General features: G+C 41.2%; 1 protein-coding gene across 8 annotated transcripts in view; it reads left to right on the top strand.

Annotated features, from left to right (window-relative positions):
- ptprk (protein tyrosine phosphatase receptor type K) overlaps positions 1-25291 on the top strand; it is a 133343-nt gene that overhangs the window by 31943 nt on the left and 76109 nt on the right. For all 8 annotated transcript variants that reach the window (XM_064340031.1, XM_064340029.1, XM_064340037.1 and 5 more), the window contains exons 2-4: positions 3449-3571; positions 13674-13945; positions 24973-25054. In XM_064340031.1, coding sequence (XP_064196101.1) covers positions 3449-3571; positions 13674-13945; positions 24973-25054 — 477 coding nt within the window. The remainder of the gene's footprint in view (positions 1-3448; positions 3572-13673; positions 13946-24972; positions 25055-25291) is intronic.

Below are 25291 nucleotides of genomic sequence, written 5' to 3'. Positions count from 1 at the left end.
TTAGTCATTAGCCGCAGCATCACTCAGCGATTTCGGGGGCGAGAGATAGATTAGAGATTCGTCGCTCCATAATATCTCCACTGGTCAACAGAGCGTCTACATCCCCAAGCTGCCAAAACACAACTGGGGTTGGGCCATGTGAAAAAGAATGCAATAATAATCATATTAGCCTGGAAAGTTATGGGTATTTCTGCATTTTTTTTTTGTTGCACTTATGCTACTTCCAGATACATGGCACCAAGCAAATCTGTCTTGGCCAACTTTCCCATATAATACTGATTGTTAATGAAGCAAGCCAAGTAAGTGGGCCTACTTTTTGTTAAATTGCTGAGTGAAGAGTTTGAGAAATGTTGTTCTCAAGCAATTCTCATAAATAAGCAACTTTTGTATGACTATTAGAAACAGCAAATTGGAGAGATGGCGCAGGCAATGTTTTCTGTAATTTCAGTACTCTTGTCTCAGTTCCACTATAATTAATGATGTTTATATGACTTGGAGTGTACAGCTCTCCTCTGCTAGCTGTATTTAAATTGGTGGAATTGTTGATTTAAGATATGCTTCATTTATGATTCTAGGGAAGGACTGAGGTGGAGACTGAGGTGTGTGCTTGAATTTGTTTTTACAGGAGTAGTGTGCCTCCTGTGGTAGCGCAAGCATTATTCATTACAGTAATTTAAGTAAACATAATAACATAATATTACTGCATAAGAGACAGCAGTAATAAATAATAACAGTGTGCCCTGCTTGATGTGGATGAAATCCCTGGGATTGGTTCACCTCCTGTAGTTTTCAAGCTTGCTTTCATACATTGTGGTGGTTTGTTACTTTTTGGTTCACTTGTAGTGCTGTTGACCTTCGATGGTATTGGAATGGATCCATCGGGTTAACATTCCAGAATGAAATGATCCACCACCCAATCCACCATTTTTAGACCCTGATCTCACACAGGTTTAATCCAAGGACACAGCAATATGGCCGATGAAAATGATGGAACCATGGCAGTTGAGAGGGGTAAATTTATGTTATTTTTTTCCCCCAAGGATACCTTGGCTACAGATTTATAAAATATTCCAAAGTCCCTTGAGATATCAGGATGGGAGGGAGGGAGGGAGAGCTGGCAGGCTGGTGTGTGGAGTAACACTACAGATTCTGGCTGAACACTGAAGGGGGTGGGGTGTTAAGGGGGAGGTTTGTGAAGACAGGCTCGAGAGCAGGGCTGAGTCTTGAGTGGGCAGACAGTTTCTCAGGCTGCTATGAATACACTTTCTCGAGCACTGGCCTCCTCCTTTGTGAAATGGATTATTCAAATGCACTGGGAAAACTGTAATCCTTTTTTTAATTTGTAGGGGGAAAATAAACCGGCAAATATGTCCTGGAACATCTGAAATATTAGAAGAAAAGTTGATAATAAATTACTGCTGACTTACAGTATTGCTAATGCATGGACTTGATTGACTAAATTGGGACAAAATCCAATCACATTGATTTTTTAAAAATCTGTATGCATAAAGAAACCAACTTTACAATTAAATTGCATAGTTTCTCAGCAAATGGTATACCTTTGCAATTGGCTGGGATACTCTCCTGACTAAAATTCTCCCTCTGGCAAGTGCTATGGTCAAACATGCATTACTGTGTGATTCATGGTCAGCCTGTACGACCATGACACTCTGCAAACCATGGGGGCAAATCACTGCACTAAGTAGCTCAATTTATGAATCTACTTATAAAATTGCTACTAAATATGAAAGGTTTTTTTCACCAAAAGCTTCGTGCTGAAATCAATTTGAAGGTTTTTGTTGCAAAGAAAGAAAGTTCTGTTTCTTAACGGTATTTCTACATATTAATCAGTCCAAGGTGAAAGTTTCATCACCACTATAACTGCAATTTCAAGCAGCTGCATACCGTATGAGCATGCAAAAATTATGGAGAACCATGCAATATACTGTTATTTAAATTGGGATAAGAAGAAGATGTGATTTGTGGTTATGAAGGGCCTTATTTTTATGGATTGCTTTTTTGGATTTGCATATTGATATTGAGCATAATGAATCAATAAATCATTTTCCAGTGCAGAAGACTGGCATTTTCATGTATTTGATCTGTGAATGCAGAGCCACAGAAACACAGAAGTGCAGGCCGTGTCAAGTCGTCACCTCTAAACTGGAGATTATACTGCACTAAGTTGACAGAAGTTATTAATTTTGAATTGCTTGGTAATATGATTTTCCCCTCAGTCACTTGTAAAGTCTTGTATTCCTCTGGGTGTAGCTCCGTTTCTAGACCCGGGTGAAGCTTCAGAGGATTTGAGCATGAATGTTTGTACTTCTGAGAGTCTGTCATTTGCTAGCACTCGCTGTGCTATAAGTTCAAAGTCAAAAGTTAATTTCAATTCAAGAGCAGTGTACAATGTTCTCTTTACTCTACAGTCTTAATTTTTGAGGGAAGGGTTTTTTTTTTGTTGCTGTTTTTCTTTTTTCTAACTTCCAAGCTTTTGAGATGCTGAAATCTTGGGAAACATTTGCTGACTTCACAGGGAGATGAAATATTTGTTTTTCAATATTCTGCCAGGAGAAATTAATTAGCACCTGCTATTCTCTCTGTATTAAAATGCAAATTGTCATTTTTTTTTCTTCCTGGGTGACATTGCTGAAAGGCTTAAAGGTCAATGGTTGTACTGAGCAGATATTGCGACCTTTTAATCGGTATGAGGAAACCTTTTCCGTGTAATGAAGCAACCGGTATAGAGGTATGAGCCCTTCTGATCTTCGGCTGCCGTGCATATTTCGTCACAAATACTCCGTGAAATGTGTTAGGAAATTCGCTTTGAAAATTCAGGAGGTCATAACGCGTCTGGATCACAGCAAGAACATTGACAACCACAAGCGAGGCCACACATATTAAGCCCTGGAATCAGTGTTTTTAAAATGCCAGGAACCCGTCTTTCCAACCACCACAGCAGTTTAAAGCGAGTCTCCTACCCACAGCCGCATGTAACCTTGGGCGGAGACGGGGACCAGCCGCCGGTGTAGCATTATCATTAGAGGGCCGTCTCTTTCCTCCGCTCATGGGTTGCGAAACGCCAGCTTCCGGGCAGGGCTTTCCGGAAACATTTCTGTTTTTTCGTAGATGACTGGCTGCTGGGTACGCCAGCGACCCAAGGAGAGGACGAGGCGAGGAACTGTCCCGCGGCTTTCCCGGGCCTCCTTGGGCATCCCGGTCTTTACGCGTGATTTATCGCCCCGCAGCAAATCGATCCGTGTCACAACTAGTGGAGGAGAACCAGCAGAATGAAAGAAGAGACAGCGTGGTTCACGGGGGGTAGCCAGAGGCTGTGTATTTACTACCAGGAGTGTAACAGAATATCCCTGTGTTTAGCAACTGTTAGTTTTCGCTGAGTAAGGGCTCCGGCTATCTTAACGACCTGTTCTGATCTCGTGGCTTTCAGGTGGGTGTACGTTTGACGATGGCCCGGCGCAGTGCGACTACCAGCAGGACCCGTATGACGACTTCGACTGGACGCACGTCAGCGCACAGGAAGTGCCGTACTTGTCATCTGAACTGCCTCAGGGTAAGAGGAGCCCTGATGTTACACACGCACCCAAATGTACGCCCTGAAGACTAGCCCTCACTGTCTCTGTGCACCATCAATGTTATTGTTACAATTCCCCCCCCCCATAATTTTCTGTCCATTATTTTGCGTCCACCCACAGATAAAACTCAACTTTGACATGATGTATGTGTTACATGAGTGCATATTTTTCATCTGCGGTTGTAGCAGTTTTGTCACTCACGGATGATCAACGACTGGCAGTGCCCTTGTTGCGGCTCATGTCAGTTTCCAACATAAAGTTTGTAATTATTGGCAGTGTGCCCATTGTGCAGACTTAGAATGCAAATGAAGGGATTCAGAGAAGAAGCAGCAAGTATCTTATTTATATTTCATTTTTAAGTACTAGGCTCTGTTATGAATGATCTGTCCATTGCTGCAGAATGCTGGTTATGTGGAAAAAAATGGTAAACGTACACACAGTTAAACAGCTGAGATTTTATGTGAATGTGGTGGGACCTGATAGTTTTCCAATTAGTCCCGTCAGTTCACGTGAATGTGTTTGTACAGTATTTTAGCACTAAATGTCACCAAATGCTACATTTTGGGGCAGTATCGGTTTATCAGGTTTTTCCATGGTTAAAGATGCAAAATGAATGCAGTAGGTTGTAAATTGAAGCAGGCATATTGCATTACAGACCAAAATGAATAATACAGGGGAGGTTTATGTAACAGTGCAGAATCTGGGATGAGACGTAAGTGATAAATGAAACGCACAACTGCTAAGCGACAAGTAAGGATCTCAGTTCCTCAGTTTTAGCCTGGTTAGGCTGAGGAGAAAATAATGTCAGAAAAAGACACTGAACGGAACTGTGTGCTTTGATCACAGCAATAGTCTCTTTTACCATCACAATTTTAAATTCAAGGCTTAAGCAGTTGTGAAAGGAGTTCATTAATTGCCATGGGGAAATATCTTTGTGCTCAACCAAGAAAAAAAGACTATTTGTCTGGAGGTCTGAGAATTGTCGCATATATGGAATAATTAAACTACCTGAATAAGATCAGGGAAGGCAGTGCAGGCAGTAACTGAGGTGCAGGTCATTGTAACCTTGCCTTTTCACCTCTCTGCAGGTTAATCACTTGTTTTCAGACATGATGATGTGCGTAGGAAATTAAAGCATTTCACTTTCAGCTAAATTTCTCAATTAATAAGAAATTAGGTAATTAATCATGCAAAGGAAGCATAAAAGGTCGTTGGTGGGCTGCCCAAACTGAGCCTCGTTCCGTTGAATGTCCAAGGAGTCCTCTGTACCTTTGTCTGAAAAGGTGATTTTATTTAAAGTTTTCCCATTCTTTTAATGCTAAATGCTATGCAAATAAAGAATCTTGGTATGAAGTTTCTCTCTGAAGTGGTTTAACTTGTTACTGAAGATTGAATTCTACACACGGACTATCAACACTGGGAAATTAAGCCTTCTGCCTGTTTTAGCTAGGCAGGGTGACGTTGTTTGTTTTTCAAGCGAGATATTCAAATTAACAGATGGCGCTTTGAAATCACATAGCATGCTTCATGCAGCGTCTCTGAAGATTTTATTGTGAAAAGTATGGGAAATTACTTACAGAGCTATTATCCAGAAGCCAATTGTTGTCATGCGGTTTTTCGAATTCGGTTCACATGTGTCTGAGGACTGAAGATGTGAGAAGAAATTTGGGACTCTTTGATTTACAACGGAGGCATTTGTCATCGATCATTCAAATTTGAGTTTGTTTACTGTAGCCATTACTTGGCTGTCTGTAAACCTGTAATGATCATGTGAATGGGAACTATAATCAATTTCACTATGTCAGCAGTATATAGGACTAAGTCTCTAACGCAGTTAAAGGTACAGTAGCTTTATTTAGAATATATTCTAACTAAAAGCTCAGCACTATTTTGATATATAGGGGAGGCTCTGCCTATTTATATTCCACTGCCTGTGAGAAGAAGCACAGGATGCAGATGAACAATGGCTTCTAAGATCCTCTCATTTGCTCAGGATGTATGTGTTTTCAAATGAATCCCTGGCCAACCCCCTGTTGGATAAGGTGAAAGCAAAGCCTTATTTCGAGACATCTATAACATGGGCGATTCTGAGCATTAATAAACAAATAAAACAGCCATACGGAAGCCATTTTCAGGCTTTTAGTAATTTATGCTATGGGTTTTGTGAAGCAAGCCTGAGATGTCCCCTTAACATCAAGGCAGTGGGACTACAGTGTGAGGAACAAGTAGCTTGTACAGTGACAGTATGAATCTTCTTCTGTTTTTGTGTGTCTTAACTATCCAAACCAACATATGTTTTTCCTTTAAATATGAGGACTGAAGGATTTGTGAAATTAGTACCATTTTGATGTAACAGCAGTACCCCAAGACCCAAAAAACAACTGCTGAACCAATGATTTTTTCATGGGTAATGCTCACTGTAGCTTTTCAGTCCGACTCGAAACTCTGTACTGGGAGTACGGATGTAAGGTGAGTTGCTTTCATAAAGAAGGTATTGATTCATGGTCTGTTGTTAAATATAAAATGGATATATGATTTCCCAAGTCTCTGTTTTGAACTGCAGAAAGGCTCTGAGATGAAGATCAAATGTACAAAGAAGAGACCAGCTGGGGAAGGTGCAGTGGGAAATTAATTACGGCATCAATTATATATTCCAAAGCAAAATTCAGATCGTATACTTGAAGGATTTGGTGTTAGGAGGAGGAGAGTGGCCTAGGGGGGGGAACTTTCTTTGAAATCAATTTAGTGAGAAATGTAGAAAATACCTACTGCTAGAAAGCTTAAATATGCTCCCGGGTTTGCGTGAACGTGGAGGAGAAAGTACTATTTTTTTTTTTTTCAGGCAGGGTTCCTATTTGTGGGTGAAAGATCACACCATTCCCACTGTTGTAAGAGCACTGTCCAATGAAATTCAAAGGCCACTTTTCCCTCCTTGATGAAATGCAAATGCTCTTTGACATTGGCCTTTTCATTTTATTATTATTTCCTGGTAATTAGGTATTGGAAATTGAAAGAAGTGCAAACGCAAATAATTTCAGCATACTCTGCTTTCCGCATGGGGTGAAAACTCCAACGTCAGGGTGTTATCTTGATGTGAGACCGTGCATGTCATTTGAACACTAAACACCCTCTTAATCTCTCCCTCTTGTATATTTATGGTTTAATTAATATTTGTGCACCGGCTTATTCCGTTTAAGTCTATTTGGATCTGTTTAACACTACGGCTCTCTGGCACAGAAAGAACAAACGGTTAACCACTTTGGTCAACACTCATTTGTAATTCGTGGCTGTGCTTGTGATTTTGCTGTGGTGGGTTCAGCTTGGCGCACATCAGCAGGTATCTCTCTCTGTGGTGGCAGAAGGGGGGGGGGGGACTTCCTTCACAGAGTTTCACGCCCAATAAGCTAAAGATTTCGACTTCTGCACTGTCTGTCGGATCCTGTGTCTTCTGAGTGCTGGTACTCCTGCCAAACAATTTATCCTCACTGACAATCAGAATGAACTTCCCTGCTAATATGGGTCAGTCCACTGAAGTGGGGAGATGGGAAAAACCTTGTTTTTTGCCTAACTGTAAAATCAGAGAGACTTGGTTTAATTTCAAGATCCAAATAAAGAGCTATATTACTATATTAATGAAAATGGCTTAATTGAATACTCTGTTGCATGGTATCGCAAGGCTGGGATAATTCTGCAGCTGGCCAATTTCGGTTCAGTTCTTCCAACGATGCCCAAATGTTGAGTGTTGCAAATAAACATCACTGTCAAATTCACAGTATTTACATATGTACAGGACTATATTTTCTCCTCCATACCCCATTTTCAGTACTTTATATATATATATATATATGTGTGTGTGTATATATATATATATATATATATATATATATATATATAAGCAAATTTCCAGGTCAACTTTAGCATTTACATTGCTACACAATGGCTTATTTATATTCTTCATTGCTCTGCTCCTTAATGCTGTCGTAATTTATATACGTGACATTGACTCTCGTGTGAAATTGCCTCAACTGAGTTTTCAAAATGTCCTTCAAGAGCAGTCAATTTAAATTCGTACAACCACGTAACCCGCTGAGCTGTTCTGACACCCATATAGAGAAACTCAAACCATGGCCCATTTCTCCTGCATTGCGCAAGGTAACACATGAATGGTAATCAATTCATTAAGGCACAGTTCAATTCTGTGACAATGTTGTTGCACCACCTTAAAGTTAATTTGATCTGGGTGGGAGCATTCTTATATTCAAATCCGTATGCAAAACATCATTTCAGAAAACTAACACTAGCCACCAGTCTTTGGAGAAAAAAGGATGTTCCCTAACCTATGTACATGCTGTTATTATGTCTGATAACGGTTACTGTGACACTGATGATTACTATCACCATTATATCATGTTGTATTTTTTAAGAACTGCGATGGACGTACTTAATTATCCTGTAAAATGTCAGTCAAACTTTAAGTCAATCAAATGCGATAATTATTTTGCCCAGTTTGTGAATGATTTATACCAAGTTCATAATGTATAGTGATGTTACATTTTTGGCTTATTTCTATTCTTAAAAAGGTGCTAAAATGATTTTTGAAAATTGCTTCACGTCCAGGTGATACACAGGAGGTGTGTAAATTGTTACTGAAAACATATATTTTTATATCATGATTCATTAGAATGGTATATTCATTTCATAAAACAGAAAGTCATAGCTAGGTTCTACTGTTAGATTGTAATTAATGTGGAAATGATCTATGAATACATTATACAGACTGTGGAACTGATCCATGGTGAATCATTTTTACATAATAATGACTCTGCTGATTCTGTCATCCATTCTTTTGTTTCTTTATGCAAAATAAGTACAGTTTGGTCCATGGTATACTGAGGAGGACTCATAGCTTTATCATACATTTATATACAGAAATGGATACATTTTTCAGAAGCTCTGGCTCAGTGAACATTCTTTATTACAATCTCAAATAACTGTGAAGACAGAAAAGGCACTATCATGACAGACTGGAGGAAATAAGAATAACATTTGATGATCTTGATTTCAGAGCTGGTATATGAACTCTTGTGCCAACTCATTGCTCTTATCCCTGCACTAATTTCATAGTCTGTTCTCAGTCTGTATTGATAGGAAGTCATCATGGCATTATGTCTCAGAACAGGATGCAGAGGTAGTAGTAGTAGTCCAACAGATGTGATAAAATTAAAAATCATTTAAGAGAGACCATTTTGTTCTTCTGAGGTAATACTATCTGAAAATGTTTTCATTGGAACTTTATCTTGACTTCTCCGAAACCTGCTGTTTCTATTTTGTGTGTCATGTTGAAAAAAAAGTCTGCTGAGAGTTCTAAAACAAAATTTTATGGTATGAATCACATGGTAAGTCTGTTTCAAAAGGGAGTGTCTTTTTTGGATTCAGTTCTAGTAGTTACTCATCATTGTGTTCTTGAACTTTCTAGGCCTGTGTGAAGAAGCTCAAACAGCGAGTCATCTCTGTGGAATGGTGTCCCGCTCCAGTGACACACATGATAGCATTTATAAAGTTGGTCTTAATTAGATATTGTTTGACTCATTCCAAGTAGTTAATCAAATTACGATTTTTAGATGCGTTATGACTCAAACGATGGACCCTATCAATAATCTAAAAAGATCGTTTTTCCTTTTTATGTTGGTTTATTTCTGTGGTCATGACAACGTTGTTTTGTTTCTCTGCATAATCAATGTCTGAAGGGAGTAGTTGCCCAAAAATGCTTTATCCTTTAATATTGGTCACTGCATTCCTGGTTTGCCTGGCCGCTGTTCTGTCAATCTCCACATTCTGTCATGGGCTCAACCAACAGGGCCTTGAGTCTTGCTTTAATTAGTTTCAACTCCTGATGAGAGATCATTACAAATCACAATGTTGGAATAAACTTGACGCACCAAATAAACATAGCTCTCTGAGGTGTAAAAGCCCATCTGACTTATGCAACCCTGCAATTTTGCTGGCTAGTCTTGTTGGTTTCTTTGGAACCCAGTCTCCCTGCCATTGACTTGGAAATCTAGCAGACAGTAAATACATTCCAGACAAAGATTTCTTTGTGTGTGTGTGTGTTTGCTTTGTCACCTATTGCCATAAATGGTATGTGCAGAAAGTTATTAATCTCTGCGATACAGCAATGCTTTGAATGAGTAATGTGTAGACTAGATTGCATCTTGCAGTCATCAACATCAGTAGGTCCAGATCTGTAATATTGTTGTGAAAATCCATAACCTTATGGGTTATTAAGTGGCAGGGATTTTATTTCCTGCTTTGATCTGGGGCATGGCCTGTTCATTTATTTTCTTTTTTGTTGTCGTTGATTTTTTCAGTTTTTAATCTGTATAGTTGATAATGTTGTCCAGACACAATATCCTCCTTGTATACATTGTCAGACCCTGGTTTATCTCCAACTTTACATCAGTGGAAAATCTGTTATAATTCCCAGAACCTTGTTTTCCATGGATGTGAAGCAATGATCAAGGACCGCAATTCGCCTATGGTTAGGAAATGGTTATGATTATGACTGCTTATCTAGAAACAAAATAAAGGTTTATAGTGCAGCTGAGAGTATCATATTTCAGAGTAGTTAATCTGATGCAAGGGTTAATTGAAAAGGGATTGCTGCTCAGCTTTGCTAGGGAGAAAACAACTGGTCTGGCAGAAATTTGGCTTGCTTTGAGCCTTCTGTTGGTCAGCAGATTCATCAGATACCATGCGTCAGTGGCAGATCTAGGGCTTTGTGGTTCGTAGTGTTGAGAAGCTAGCACTGTGAAGCAAAATGATACCTTCCTCACTGCTGCACTGGGCATTTTCTCAACCTCAAAATGCTTGTTTTTTTTAAGGACAGTTGTAATTGGTACCAGTGTGGTTAGGAAGAAAAGCCTAGCTACAAGAACTGTCTCTGTTTGAATATGGAACCAGCAGGTTGCTATATCATTCTGTTTTGTCAAGCGTTTGTAATTTTATGTCATCATGCTTTTAGTACTGCAAAAGACCAATGTGAGAAAAAGGCAACTCCATCAAACTGGTCCATTTATCAACAAGATAAACAGCTTTAGCTGTAGATAAATAGCTGAGGGAACTCATTTCATGTGTCCTTCAAAAAAATACTTTTTGGTAACTTTAGGAATTTTTTTGTTTTGTTGCAGAGCCATGGAAGATTAATGTCAATCATTTCACTGTTTGTTCTGACCAATGAATCATACATACCGGAGGCACTGTCTTTCTGAAAAGAAACAAAATATCCCATGTTGGCATGACTACACCAAAAATTATATATTAAACAAAAATAAGGCTTAAGCCGCTCAGGTTCTGCTCAAGGACGCATGACATCATTCAACTGTAACATGATACTGTCAATTACCATCTGGCCGTTTTCACATATCCACATTAGTCCCGGCCAGTGACCCAGAGGAACTGGACTGATAGACTGGTGTTTTCCCAACAATTAATGAAGGCAGGACTACCGAGGTAAGACTGGGGTCATTAAGGAGGAAGTGCTCTTTGTTATGCAGATTTTAAAAGTCATGTTGCCAAACAGGATGTATCTCTTTCTTGGAAGGCTGTGCACTACCATTCAGTATCACACTGAGTGGATTCTAGCATCTTTGCTTGCAGTGAAATGTCATTTAAGTGGTGCTAAATTATGTTTTTTGTTGGGGCCTTCACATGCTACTTCTGAACTGTCCTTCAGAACATCGTAGAGCATCAGAAAGCACCTTTCCAATGGTCGGGGAGGGGGGGGGGGGGTGGTTTAATTGTCCATTGCGTGCATCTGGTTAACCCTCCTCCTTTCTTCTTTCATTCAGTGGACGCACAGACCATCTCCTCTGGTTTTTAGAGGAGATTAGATTCTCCTCCATGATGCAATAGACTCCTTTATGCCTGACAACCAGGCCCTTTATTAGGCCCAATGATTAAGTAATTGGCAGCAGCCGTAGTGATTACAATGAATCACTGCTGCTGCCATACCTGTGAGTAGGGCCAGTGCTGCCCCCTGGTGAACAGCTTCCCTACTCCTTTCCTGCTACTACACTAACTTTGTCAGTGTCTGTAATTGTATTGGAACATATCTATTGTCTAATGTGTGTATGGGTATGTGATAAATTTGGCAGTATGAGAAATGTTTTAGTTTGAAGCTGGTGTAGTTGAAAGTACAAAATAGAAGTGAATAACATACTTGATCTACTGCATTGTTGCTGTGGAAGTTTGATGATTTATATTGTTCTTTTTCCTTTGGCATTTTATAAAGATAATTTTCAATTTCTTGTTTTCTGGATGAATAGAGTTTCATAACAAAGTCCAAAGCCTTTTCCAGAGAGGGGGGAAATATGGATTTTGTTCAACTTTAAAGTCCTTTGTTTGAGCTTTGCGGAGTAGGGAAATTATAAATAAATAATCTTACAGACATATGTAATAGAATTGCCAACAGCTTTTGGCTTTGCTACTCGTGCCTTTTGTTTTTCTTCTCTGACAGTTTGATTGTCTCCCCCCTCATAGAAGAGTAAAGCATGCGAGAGGGCTTGTTTTTTTTCCCTTTGGGGTGCGGGTGGGGGGCGGAGGGGCTTGTGTTTATTTTGTACCTTGATGAGAAACACACTGCCTCGAACAGTTTGGCAGGGAGGGGGATGGGAGAGGGAGGGAATGCTGACTGCCTTTCTTTTTGAAGAGCTTCAGTAAGCTTTCTTAAAACCGCGCTTCGTAATGATCTACGACCGAACCTCCTTTTGTTCCTTATCTGTTAAAGGCTTGTCTTTTGCATGTGTAACCTTTTTTTTGTGTTTTCCAGTGCTTTGTGGGAAACCATGGCACTATCGCGAGTAACTGTAAATAGTATTCCCAAAACGATGCATTCAGTTTCAGCGCAAAAGGAATAACCGTACTGCTGCACTGCAAATTAAACCTAACAAAATGAGGAAAGTACTCTTTTTCCTTCCAGGCCTGTAGTATTTTTAAACACAAAAGCAATCACCCAGACAGCAGACTTCAAATATGCATTCATTATTATATCAGCAAATATTCGCCCAGACAATGCACCTAAAGTGGTTACCCAAAAGTGAGTTAAAATTTTTTTTCATTTTCCGCTCAGCCATATGCAATGATGGCCTTCGGTCTTTTTTTACATTTTTTTTACATTTTTTTATTTATACAGGTCAGAAGCATAGTCGCTGTAGTTAAATGGATGCACACTTCAGAACTGACTTTACACATTCCCTGACTGTAGTCGCAAAAATTGAATGCGTTGAACAGACGAACTGTCATCGTGACAAATGGTCATAAAATCTGTCTATGACCGTGCCTGATGTTCTGCTTCAGGCCTGACTTATGGGCCCGAGGAATGCGAATTTCCCCCACATTATCTAAAAACAATTATGGTAATTGATGCAGTTTACTCGGACAGTTTGTGTTCAATAGCTCGCACATCAGACCTCATAATGTTGATTTCTTGGATCTATGCACTAAAAAGGGCAGAATATTTTGAGTAACAAAGGAAGCGAATCAACTGTAGAGTGGCATGGAAACTAGGGACTGCACTTTGGAGCTGACATTCATTTTCTTGTGCCTTGCCCTTTAACTGGCCGTTCAAACAAGCGTTTGAGCTTCTTTTCACATCCAAATGTAGTTATGGATGTAGTTCTAATTGCGCAAATAATTATGTTAAATTTGAATGTGAAAAGAAGCTCTGTTGTTTCACTAAGCTCTCAGTTAAAGAGTTAAAACTCACTCAGTGTACATCATAGTTTATTCATATATTAAATATGAAACTAGTGATAGCTGCCATGTGAAATTGGAACGTCAGAACCGATACCATTACTGTATATTGTGATTGGAAGTTCTGGATGTTTCTGTTGTTTCAAGCCTGTGTGTGCTTGGCGACTACTATAATGCTTTTGATTGGCTATTTTCAAGTGACGTAAGTAAAGGACAAATGCTGTACAACAACACACTCTGCCAGCTTCTTGTTGGTAAAAGACATTTCTTGCCTTCCTTTTTCAAAAAAAAAACAATCATTCTAACAGCTCCTGTCCTTTATTCTCTCAGGGTCCTATATGATGGTGGATTCCTCTCAGCACGATGCCGGGGAAAAGGCACGCATTCAACTGCCTGTAATGAAAGAAAATGACACGCACTGCATTGACTTCAGCTACCTGTTGTATACCCAAGATGGCTCCAGCCCTGGCACGCTCAACGTTTTAGTGAAGGTCAACAAAGGTCCACTGGCCAATCCCATCTGGAATGTGACCAGCTACACGGGGAAGGAGTGGCTTCGGGCGGAGCTGGCTGTCAGCACCTTCTGGCCCAATGAGTACCAGGTGAGCTCGCTGGCGTCTCCGCATTTTGCGGATCTCCTGTTTGTAACACCAACATGACTCTGAAGTTTAATTTTTAGCATTGTGAACTACTGAATGGTACTGCATTTGCTCAAATACGTCACAGCGTTTCATTATTATATTATATTATATATTATAGTATTATAAACTGCGTGGTCCCACACAATGGTCCCAACCATGGAATTATTTATTTATTTATTTTTTCGTCCACAATTATATTCACAAATTAGCCACTGCATGACAAGAAAGGTCATTAACCCATAAATAATAGTAGGTATAAAGGTAATTATGCAGATGAGAATATTGTAGGCGCAGGTAATGAACTGATACTATGCAAATATATGTTTATTCATTTATAGTATTTAAGTACCCAAAATGTCATAATGATTGTGGTTTATCTCGCATGAATACGCAAAGGCATTTTCTAAATGTCAGAGGGGTCACTTAATTTATTGTTGAGATTTTATTTATTCCTTTTAGGGATGATAACTGCCTTGGACAAAAGAGAACCTTTGCGTTGTACCATTAACTCATAAGACTTATTGTGTGGAAAAAAGCTATGAAAATAAATGTCATGATAAAATAATTATTTATTGCCCTTCTAAAATTACAACCCAGAAGAAAAGAATGAATGCAGCCATTATTGAAAAAGAAAGGAAAGGCTTTTTTTGTCTGTGGTAAACAGTGGTAAACAAACTTTTGAATTCTGGCATCTCTGTCTGCCATACAGTTCACTTCATGCTTGAGTCAAGTTACTGCTAGGTATTGGAACTGACTGTCAGTATTTCATAAGCAATGCACCGGAGTGACCAGCTCTCATGTCCTCTGTGGGGGGGAAAACTGGAAGGCTGGTTCTGCCCTGTCAAGTTTATGTGGTTGTTAACCAAAGGCGGTTGTCAGGGCTTTGAAGAACTGTCTGTCCTTCCTTCTCTTTTACTAGATATGGGGATGATAAAGTAAGAGCTCCAGGTTTGTGGTCTAGACATGCCAGGAACAAGTCGGTCATAATGCACGCTTGGGTCTTGAACACCATCTTGAACAAGCGGTGGGAAATGCTTCTCCTAACCTGCTTAGCAAAGTGTCACATATAAAAAATCTAATCAAAATTAAATAAATAAATGAAATGGCATGAAAGTTCTATTAATAAAAATCCAAACATAGCCTTTAGAAAGTGAAATCACAAGATTGATTAAACAATTGGAAATCTCTGCTATAAGATGTACCGACAGATTGACTGCACAGTGACTGCTTCATAAGGGTTATTCGGTCCAAGCCAGGCTTGGCAGCAGTGGACAGGAAGGAACAGCCCTGTGAGAGTCCGTTAGCATGGACACTGTGTTCCTGGATATTGGCAGTTGATTTATTGGTCATGACTGAGACTCTCCAGCAGTGGCCAGCGCACTGTGACCATTCACCCCTACCACTGGGACCATTTGAGGTGCTTGTCAGTCAAAGCTTTCCCAAACCAACTTGATGGTAATCTCCCTTACTCCCCCAGCTACTGAAAAGTACAGACTTTCAATGGTTCAGTTAGATGGGACAACCAAAAATCTGCAAGCAGTCTCTTTTGTGGGGCTGTAAAGAATAATAGTTATATCTTGCTCTTATCTTCAGGATCTACTTAATGCATACAGAAATCAATAAAATGGAAAAGGGTTTTGTTCTGCATTGTATAGAATTGTAGTGTTTTGTGCGTGCCTGAAAACAGACCCAGCTTGCAGCTTGAGTTTTGATATGTAGGCTATGGCTGACTGAAAATTCATTCGGAGCATTTGTGATGCGTCTTGAGGGCTGAAAAGTCGAAACCATGACAGCAGCCGATTTTGGACCAGCTTCCATGCCGGAAAACTTTGAATATCAATTCTCCGAGCGGCCAAATATCTTTCCTCAGGTTTTTTTTTTTTTGTAGGAATCTTCCCCAGGAGACTGTGGATTCATTTCTCGAAATCTGCCCCTCTTTTCATGCCAAGCGATGCTTGTATGATTTCATTTGCATTCTGGTGCTTTTCACTGTATCATTAATACAAGCCTTGGACTGTTATGTGACTAATTGGCAGGTGTGAATGATTCAGTACTTGGGATCAACCCGAGTCATATCTGTGTGTTTGTGAATTTTAAGCGGCTGATTTTTAATTGGTAGGTATGCCACCTAGATCTAAAGATTGTCCATTAACTCTGTAGTCCCACAGTATATTGGCGTGTGTGTGTGTGTATGTGGGTTTTGTCCTTGCACAGGACAATATTAAGGATATATTCTCATTTTTGTGGACGTTCTCGCTACCGGCTTTCTCCTAAAGAACATGACAGGTTTGTATTTTGGAAAGTCTAATAGCCGTGGCGTAATGGCGGTCGCGCGGGAGGAAATTGCAGCGAGAGAGCCGCACTCTCTCCTTGACACGAGCAAATAATCCTGCGCGGCAATCTGCACACTGGGCGAGGGAGGCGAGAAAGGAGGGAAACCGCCGTGTGATTTCTGACTTGACTGTGATGGAAAGATTGAGTTTGCAATTGTTTGTTGTCCGTCCTTTTCTAAATCCTTTTGAAGACCAATGGAAAGTGCCCTATTCCCTATTCCCTGTTCCGCACCTGAGCATCGCTTCGCTGATGGCTACTTGCTCTGCACTCGTTGACTTCAGTAGACCATCCCTGGCTCTGCTCATGCTAAACATTTCTGGGCAATTTTGTCAGTAAGCTTGTCGCTCGTCTAATTGCTTGTATGAAGATACACAGGTAATTAATGCAAACGTCATAATGAATGAACTGATACAGTTCCATATGTTATCAAGTGGCCCTGAAGGCAAAGAATGAGGTGCTAGGGAAGGTGCACATCGGTGTGAACTGAGCATGAATTGAATTGTGTTGGTTGACCTAGCGGTCCTCCAAACCACCATATAATTTCATAAATGTGCACTGCTAAATGTGTAAAAGGTTGCTTTCATTGCTTGGAATGGCCAGTCACATTCGTAACTGCTCGTTGCTCTTTGTAGCCACTCCCATTACTGATTCTGGAGCATATAGAAAAGCATGCACCTTGTGTGGCTGTCGACCCCTGTGTGCACTAGCAAGGTCCGGATTGCATACCAGACCATGGGGCCCCAAGCACACGTTAGAGCAGTTTCTTGACAGGATGAACCATCGGGCATCTCTTTGTTTTTGCTTTTTGTGGTAGTACTGACACATACGGTCGCGTATACGAAGGGCATAAATGAAAGCTTGTGTTACATTTGTGCTTCAGAGCTTGAGGTCCGTAAAATTTATGGGGGAAAAAATCATAAAGACGTGGAGACTTCTGGACTAGGACTTGTCTCCAAAGAACATCTCATTTTTGAGACTTGAATTGCTGTCTGGCCGTTCCCTGAGCATTAAACCAATAAATTTGTTTTTAATGGAAGTGACAACGGCGGCCTCTTTGGGGCTGGGCAGCCGGAGATCACAGCTTGGTCACATTTCCTGAACCCCCCCCCCCCCCGCCCCCCTGCTGGATGACATTTCCAGCCCTCCGCAGTCCTCGTCTCCCAAATAAAAAATAAAATAAAAATGAAATGTGATTTTGAACGGAAACAACCTATCCACACGCATCCCGTAATACAGATGTGACATGGACTCCCTTCTGAGCGGAAGGCAAGTTTAAACACAATAGGTGGTAAATAAGACTAAACACATTGGGGATTTAGTATCATTTGGGAGGGAGCGCTCTATAATTAATACCTGCTCATCCGTGATTTCAGTGGGGAAAAGTAATAAACAGAACGGGCCAGTGCCAGCATGTTGGCCATTTCAGACTGAGGTCCTCGTGCGTCCCACCTCCCTCCTCGCCAATTTTCTCGTTCATATGTTTTCAAGTTGCTTCCCCCCGCTGGTTCTCGTCTGTCTGAAATGACAGCCAAAGCAGTTTTGGGAATTATATTAATAACTGGAGCAATAATGAGTGGAGTACCAGGATATTCCAACATTCTGTTCTATCTGTAATTAGTCGCCCGATACCTCATTGCCTTGCACAAATTGTATTTTCTGCTGCCGTTTTCACAGAATGCACAGAGAATGTACCCCGGTACATGAAAATTACCAGGACACGGTTCCGATTAAATGTCAAAAAGCACGATTAGCGTGTTTGGAATGAGATTGTTCACTTTCATGTGCCTATTGAATATCAAGTGTTATTGAATGTCATACCACTTTTATAAAGAAATTTTTTTTTTACCTGATTGCTCATTTTATTTTAAGTCATGAATATAAAATTTTTAATCTGTGGGTTTTATTTTCTTTTAATAACAACCGTCATGGTGAATTTTCAACTCAGCTGAGGGTTTATCATAGTATGGACTGGTCAATTTATTTTTCTCATTCTCCTGCTTCTGTGGTTTAACAATGTGACAGACGTGTTTGGATGTTATTAAATTGCTGTCTCATCTTATATACGTGTCATACTTCTCTGCCCAAAAGCAGTTACTTACTTGGAAGGTCTTTCAGGAAAGTTTCTTTGGTGCAGTTTTTAGAAAATAAAAATTGAGATTTGAATCACCGTGACAGGGACTCTCAGAGCAGCAGAGGCTCATAAGTCTGTCATTTCCAGAACGGGAGAAATCTTTTTCCAAAATGGGGGCTTTAGGCCTATTCCTTCTCACACGTTTCCTGTGCGTTTTTATTTTTTGGCCCCCGTACATCCGCTAAACACACTTGTGTGTCCCTGGGATTTATCCAACTGTGGCATTTAACCAATAACGCCCGGAATATGGAATGTTTGTCTATCTTCTGGAAGAAGGCATAATTTAATGGGAACGTTGCTGCAGTGTGAATAAGTGACATGTGAGGAGCACGTGGGAGGTTACTGGACCCACTGCACATGAGTCACAGTGTCACCGTGGGGGAGTTTCGGGGGGGAGGAATCGAAGGCTGAAGGCTGGAATCTGGCATCCCTGTCAAGGTCGTTCCACCTCCTGTCATTACTGCCGGCTGCTCCACACTGAAGTTCCTTCCTCGTTAGCGCTGCTTTCTGCGTTTGCCATTTGCAGCCCGCTTCCTGAGAAGCCCCCGTAATGTATGGATGGCCGATGAAGATTAGACCGGGAGCAAATCAGCCATTCAGGGCTTGATTAGCCGCGTCCATTCGCGCCATTGTGCGAATCTGACCTTTGTGTTCCGTTGTTCTGAGGAATGGCAACGCTTTCTCTGAATTCTTCCTTTTTTCCAAGAAAGAAAAAAAGGGAAAAAAGCTGGCCAGATGTGTAAACTCAAGAGGCATCACATGCCGTTTTAGGTTGCTGTGGCAGTGTGATTCCGTAGCTATGTATTCTTATTCCAGTCAAGCAGCCACTGCTTTTACTGAGTCCAGGCTTTCTGCCCCTGCTGATTTGAATGTGCTACGTGACCATATGAACTCACACCCAGTGACTCTCTTCAGTGCTGGGAGCTGCTAACACTGAGTACAGGTGACTAGGACATAATCAGCAGGTTTAAAGCAATTGGATGATAATGATCTAGTTATTGCTGTTCTTGAGTTACCAACCAACGTAATGTACTTGAACAGATGTTGAGATGTTTTGGTTTACACTTGTAAGAAGGAACCGTTTTATTTGTATGCACATATAGTCAATTTGTGTGAAATTTTCTGGGGATACGGATGTCTTTATTTTCCCCTCCAGCCCCCCCCACACCACTCCCCCCTGTATATAGAGACCATTCGTTTAGTCAGTTTTTTTTTTTTTGCTTTCAGTTCCAATTTTGTTGACTGAGTGCTTCAGTCTCTCCACTCCACACCCGCTCATCAAGCTTCAGACTTGATCTGTCGGAGCGCGGCCACTGTAACTCGGTGGGCCTCCATTGATCTGAATGAGGAAACAATCAATGTTAATAAGGTAGAGTATCACTTTTGTGCCTCAAAAACATGTTTTTTTATTTTTTCAGGGGCTCCTTACTTCATTATTGTCAGGCTCTCTCTGGCATTAAAGTAAAGTACGGCTTAATGGCCGCTTATGGAGATTGCTCCTCCGCCGCCGAGCGGCGGGGTGAAATGATAGATTGAAATTGATCGCTCAAAGCTGAGAGATTACTCTCAAACTGAGAGGGATGCTATGTGTACGCCCGCGCCAGCAAAGGGATCGTTGGGAGTCGAGGCCAGAATATACCGGTCGCTAATAGTTCCCTTTTAAAGTGAGAGAGAGAGAGAGAGCCTTTGCCTTTGAATGGAAACGGGAAAAAAACGGCGCATCTTTCTTAAAGAAAAACATCGCGGTTACGCACTTCGGCCGTAAAACAACGAATGATACCTTAGCATAGCCGCCGGGTAACAAAAGCCGTTTACCTCACTACATTTGTTTTAATTTCGTTTCTAACTCTTGTTTCAAATCTTATTTTTTTTCTGACTGTGTGTGTATAGTGAGCGCTGTGGTTGTTATCCAGGGTGTAAATGCGAGCGAGGGGTTGTAAACGCAGACACCGCCCGACTGCCGGCGCTACAACGAGCGAAACGAGGAGGGGGCCGCGGAAAGCCGAACGGCGGGCGGAGTCGGGCCTGCGGCGCTACGGCAACTCTTCGGCCGCTCGGCTCCTCTGGGTTTCTCTCCCAGGGCGCGTCTTCTCGCTGAGCTTTAATGGAAACACGCAACTTTGAACCGGGGCTCGCTCGCTAATTGCGTTTGCGTGTCGGGCGGATTGGGCTTTCCGAGGGCTGTAATGAACTGCATGCGCGGGCCTGCGCTTCGGGGATATTACGGCAGAGAAATGGAAAATGAGAAGCGCAAGTGTAAATGGACGTTTGTTCATCGTGCGTCGAGCGTGCAATAATGCATTATGGCCCCAGTAGGAATAGTGTCAAAGTTTGACGTTTGGTCTGCTGTGCAATTTTTCTGGCACACGCACAACTCTGAAACATTTTCGTGGCCCAGCGCTCATACAGGTGGAACGTTAAGCTTGCGGATTCAGTTCCAAGCTGTGGTGATGACTTTGAGAAAGGTTCTTAACCTGAATTGCTTCAATTTCCCACCATATTAACGTATTGTAGATTAAAATTTGTCCATGACACTCTGGATAACTGCATCTGCATCTGCTAACTGCCGAAATGTGTTTTATATGATTCTGCCTCTAAAGTGCTGCTCCGCCCCTCCCACATCCACATGGTTATAACAAACCAGCTGGATCATCTGTGTGACCAACCAGGTGCTTCGGTCCCCCCGCCCACTCTCCCCCCCAAAAAACCTCTTGTACAGTTTAACTATATTGTGCAGCTGCAGCCCCTCCCTGCCACTATGTCCTGACTCAGCCCCATGGGACACCTCAGACTGGAAACCTGCTCTCCCAGTCCCTCTTTAACCCTCTCAGCTGCAGAACTTAGTTTGTATTTTTTTTGCTCTCTATGCTCAAGGTGACTGCTAATCTGTTTGAATGCAGTTAATCTTGAAGATTTTTTACTTTGGCTAATGTTTTGTGGTTGGTGTTGCTTGTGTTGCAATGAGGACATGATGTATACATTTCTGGGACATAGTTCTTGGCTATAATTATTCATAACATGGAAGCCTTTTTTAAAAATAAAAAATCTTCTTACATGTACTTGCTGCATTGGATTAAAGTGTAATTTGCTTGAAAGCACGTTTGGTCTGTCACCTGTACTTCTAGTATACATTAGCGGTGATAAATTGGATAAACAAGACACACTTGCTCACAGAATGCGTAGTTGGAAATACCACATATATTTAAGTTGTCATTAAAGAATGCAGAAATGCATATTTTTGCTTAGATAAGCTCCAATCTAAATTAAAGCACAATGCAAGCGTATAAATTGTTTGAACATTTTATTCATTTTATCCTCTAATCCTCTGTTGCGAACATATCTCACAGTATTTTCTATTTGCTGGGAAAAAAAAGCTGGTTTATTTTGATGCAGACTTAAAAAGCTGTCGTGACTGATGTTCTTTGGAAAGTTCACCCGTGCTAAGTCTGCTCTTCTGGATGACATTAGGGCATCCTGTCTGCCGCACCGCAGTTAAGATAATTGCTCCAGAACAGGTTGTCACACCTGACAGATTTTTTATTTATTTTTTTCTAAACTTGTTTTTACAATTTTTGATGACAGCAACCCTCTGCCCTTGGCTAACAGGAAAGAAAATTACTATCTGTTGTCGGGAGATAGCTACTTTGCAAAAATGTTTCTTTTTTTTCCCCATTTCACTGATCGGTTAATGTTCCCTTCTGAATCTGACGGGCATGCAGTATTGACCTTTCCATTTGCATGTGCGTGTGGACAGTCTATTTTAAACAGACCCACGGCATTGGGAAATGCGAAACATGCCTGTAACATGCTGCAAATGTATGCTGCTCTCCCTGCGGAATTCGGAATCTGTTTTCATTGTCTTATTCTCATCCATTATTGGACGAGAAATAAGATTAGATTGGGGAGGGAGGATCATGCATAGCACTCTGTGACTGCGCGCAGTGGCATGGCTTTCCCCAAAGATTTCTTTCATAATCTTTATTATGCAAGAAGAGCTGGCTTAAGATTTGCTTCATAAATGCCAAATGCATTAATGAGGGCGACCGCTTTAAGCAGTGTGCAACTCGGCTGAAAGTATTATCAACAACCCCGTAAGAAATTCTGCGGATGGAAAAAGGCTGATTAAAGTGGCTTTCTGTCCATAAAGTGAGTTTATAATGCCAGTGACCTGGTTAGAACAACATCCAAAGTAAATGAACGTAGACCATCAAGGTTCCTTTTTTTGTTTGTTTATTTTTATATTTTTTTGTCCCAGAATTATTTTCAAGCATTCTCAAATTGAGGGCCTGTGTTTTTAAGGCGATGATGTGCATATGGTGAATCGTGTGTGTGCCTTTTGCGCAGGTTTGTGTAAATAGCAGATTATCTGGGTGTGTGTTGAATACTGTTATATCTGCAATATAAAGGGTCTCTAATGGCATGTCTCAGATCCTCGTGGACATCCCAATATTTATATATCCCCATGTAAATACACCACTTGCACCTTTCATCAGCAATGAACAAACACACACATACACGCTCCATTCTTTAAGGTATTCCCCTAATGGGGGGGAGTGGGGCACTGTTAGCATGGTGTTCATGCTACCTTGAAGTAGACTTACCCGCAAAAAAAAAAGCTCACACTGTGTACACTGAAGGGTGAAAACTGAACATTACTGAAGGCAGAGGAACAATCTGCTGATTGCATGGGGAGTCCTGTCCAGCAGATAAAAACCTGCAATTGCTTTAATTAGCATGAAGCGCACTCCCTGCTCAATTCTGCCTTTGACAGCCCTATTACAGATGAGAGAATGGACAGCTGCCTCTCGCCTCTTTGGATCAGGCCGAAGCCATTTTGCAGGACTGATAACTGTGTTAAAGTGTTTCAGTTTCACCCACTTTCCTTTTTAGTGTGAACAAGATTTTGAACGAGAGTTTCAAAAAAAAAAAAAGAAAAGAAATTCATAAACCTGCTCGACAGGTTTAGAATACTTTACCATGGAAGGCTGGCTGGAAACCTGTAATAGAAGTTCATGAACCATTATGGTGTTCATAAAAATTAGCCTGAGACTTTCACTACACCGATGACATCACAGGTCCTCGCCCTTCGATGAATGATTGTTCTGCCAGGTCATACTTAAGAATTTAAAGTGCTCCAGAGGAGCGCCATTCACACGACCAATTCTCAGATCCTAACTTTCAATGGGGACCATGAATTTTGGAAGTGGCAGAAATGCACCCTATTTTTGCAGATTTGCTGTAGAGAAAATCAGGTACTGGTACAATCACAAAAAATGGTGCAGCATATAGAGTGACCTTTTGCTCTTGCAATTGGATTTTGGGTTCTCTCTGTAATCCATTTTTACCGTGTTTCGGGCGGTTAAAGTTGACCGTCCTTGCTCGCTCGGTCTCGCCCCTAAACGTTCGCGGTGGTACGATGACTCATTCTCCTTAGGTTGCGGGCAGGGAGCCATTTGCTGGTCTTCGGTATTGGCTCTGCATTGCTCCTCGTCCCCGCTCTGTAGTCCGTCGTTTGATTAATAGTTCGGCGGTGCCATTCCAGGGGATCTAATTACCGTGAATTTGCCCCCTTCAGCATTTCAGATAATGGCATGTGAAAAACCAATATGAATATGGTCTTGGTTTAGGATCCTCTCCACTCTCGTCCCTGCAGCTTGTGGCTGAATATTGTCATTTGTCACGCGGGTACCTGGGACTGCTCAGGCTTCGTTCAGTGCTCTCCTGAACGCAGAGCATCGGAATGGTCTCTCACATTAGAGGAGCCATTTAAGCAATTTAAGCAATTTAAGCACAGGGTGACTGGTTATCTGCAGCCATGTATCACGGAGAAGGTGTTGTGTACTTTACTGAACTGAAACAAGAAGCCAAAGTGACTGCGGCAATGGAATTTTCTGTTCTTCTCTTCCTCGTTTTTCTCTTTGATAGTGACACGGGGAAACGAAGAAAGCGAAATGACAGGAATTTTTTGGTGAAGAAAATAGGCTGCGTGTGCGCGCCTTGTCAAAAACCTTTTTTGTAAGATCAAAGGACAACAAATTTTAAATAACTCACCTTTTGTATGTAAATTGGCAGATTTTTCCCCACTTTCATTATTTATTTTGTGGAGTACCATTTGTAATGACCCTAATTAGTAAGGTTCCCTCTCTTTTTTTAAATTGCTTTTTAAAAAACGTTTTCTCTTGGTATTCCTGTCGGCAGTCCAATTCACAAATCGGCAATGCACTTTCTTCAAGGTAACATTTAGCTATACATTTAATGGAGTCTCATATTGATTTATATTGAGAGGTATTTATTTATTTATACTCTGTTGCACTTTCCATTTCTAAAATATCATTTCGATTTCAATTTACAGTCACGTCCCGAGGCACCATGATACGCGGAGACACAGAACGTGCAAAACGAATGTAGTGCCTGCCCCAACCTGCCAGCCTGCTGAACGCAGTGGCGCAGCAATGGAGATCGATCTGGGGAAATTTTGTGCAAATGAGTGTTGTAAACATTCCGGTTCCTTTCAATTTGACAGGTCATATTCGAAGCAGAGGTCTCCGGTGGGAAGACTGGTTTCATTGCGATTGATGACATCCAGGTCTTGAGTTATCCGTGTGGTAAGTAATTATAGCCCTGAGAGGGTTTTTTTTTTTCTTCTTCTTCATCTCTCTTCCTTGTCTCGGGGTTGGTGGCCCGGGGTGAGCTACACAAATACAGATGAGTCAGCAGGAGATGAGTAAGATCATGACCTGCTCTCGTTCAGAAGGGATGGCAAACAATGGTTGCGTCTCAAGCGGCACATTTGCCCCCCGGTATCGTCTTGCACGTAGCCAAGACCTGAAGACTGATGCTTA

Source organism: Anguilla rostrata, chromosome 6, assembly GCF_018555375.3.
Source record: "Anguilla rostrata isolate EN2019 chromosome 6, ASM1855537v3, whole genome shotgun sequence".
NCBI classification, from domain to species: Eukaryota; Metazoa; Chordata; class Actinopteri; order Anguilliformes; family Anguillidae; genus Anguilla; species Anguilla rostrata.
This window is presented reverse-complemented; position numbering and strand designations above follow the sequence as displayed.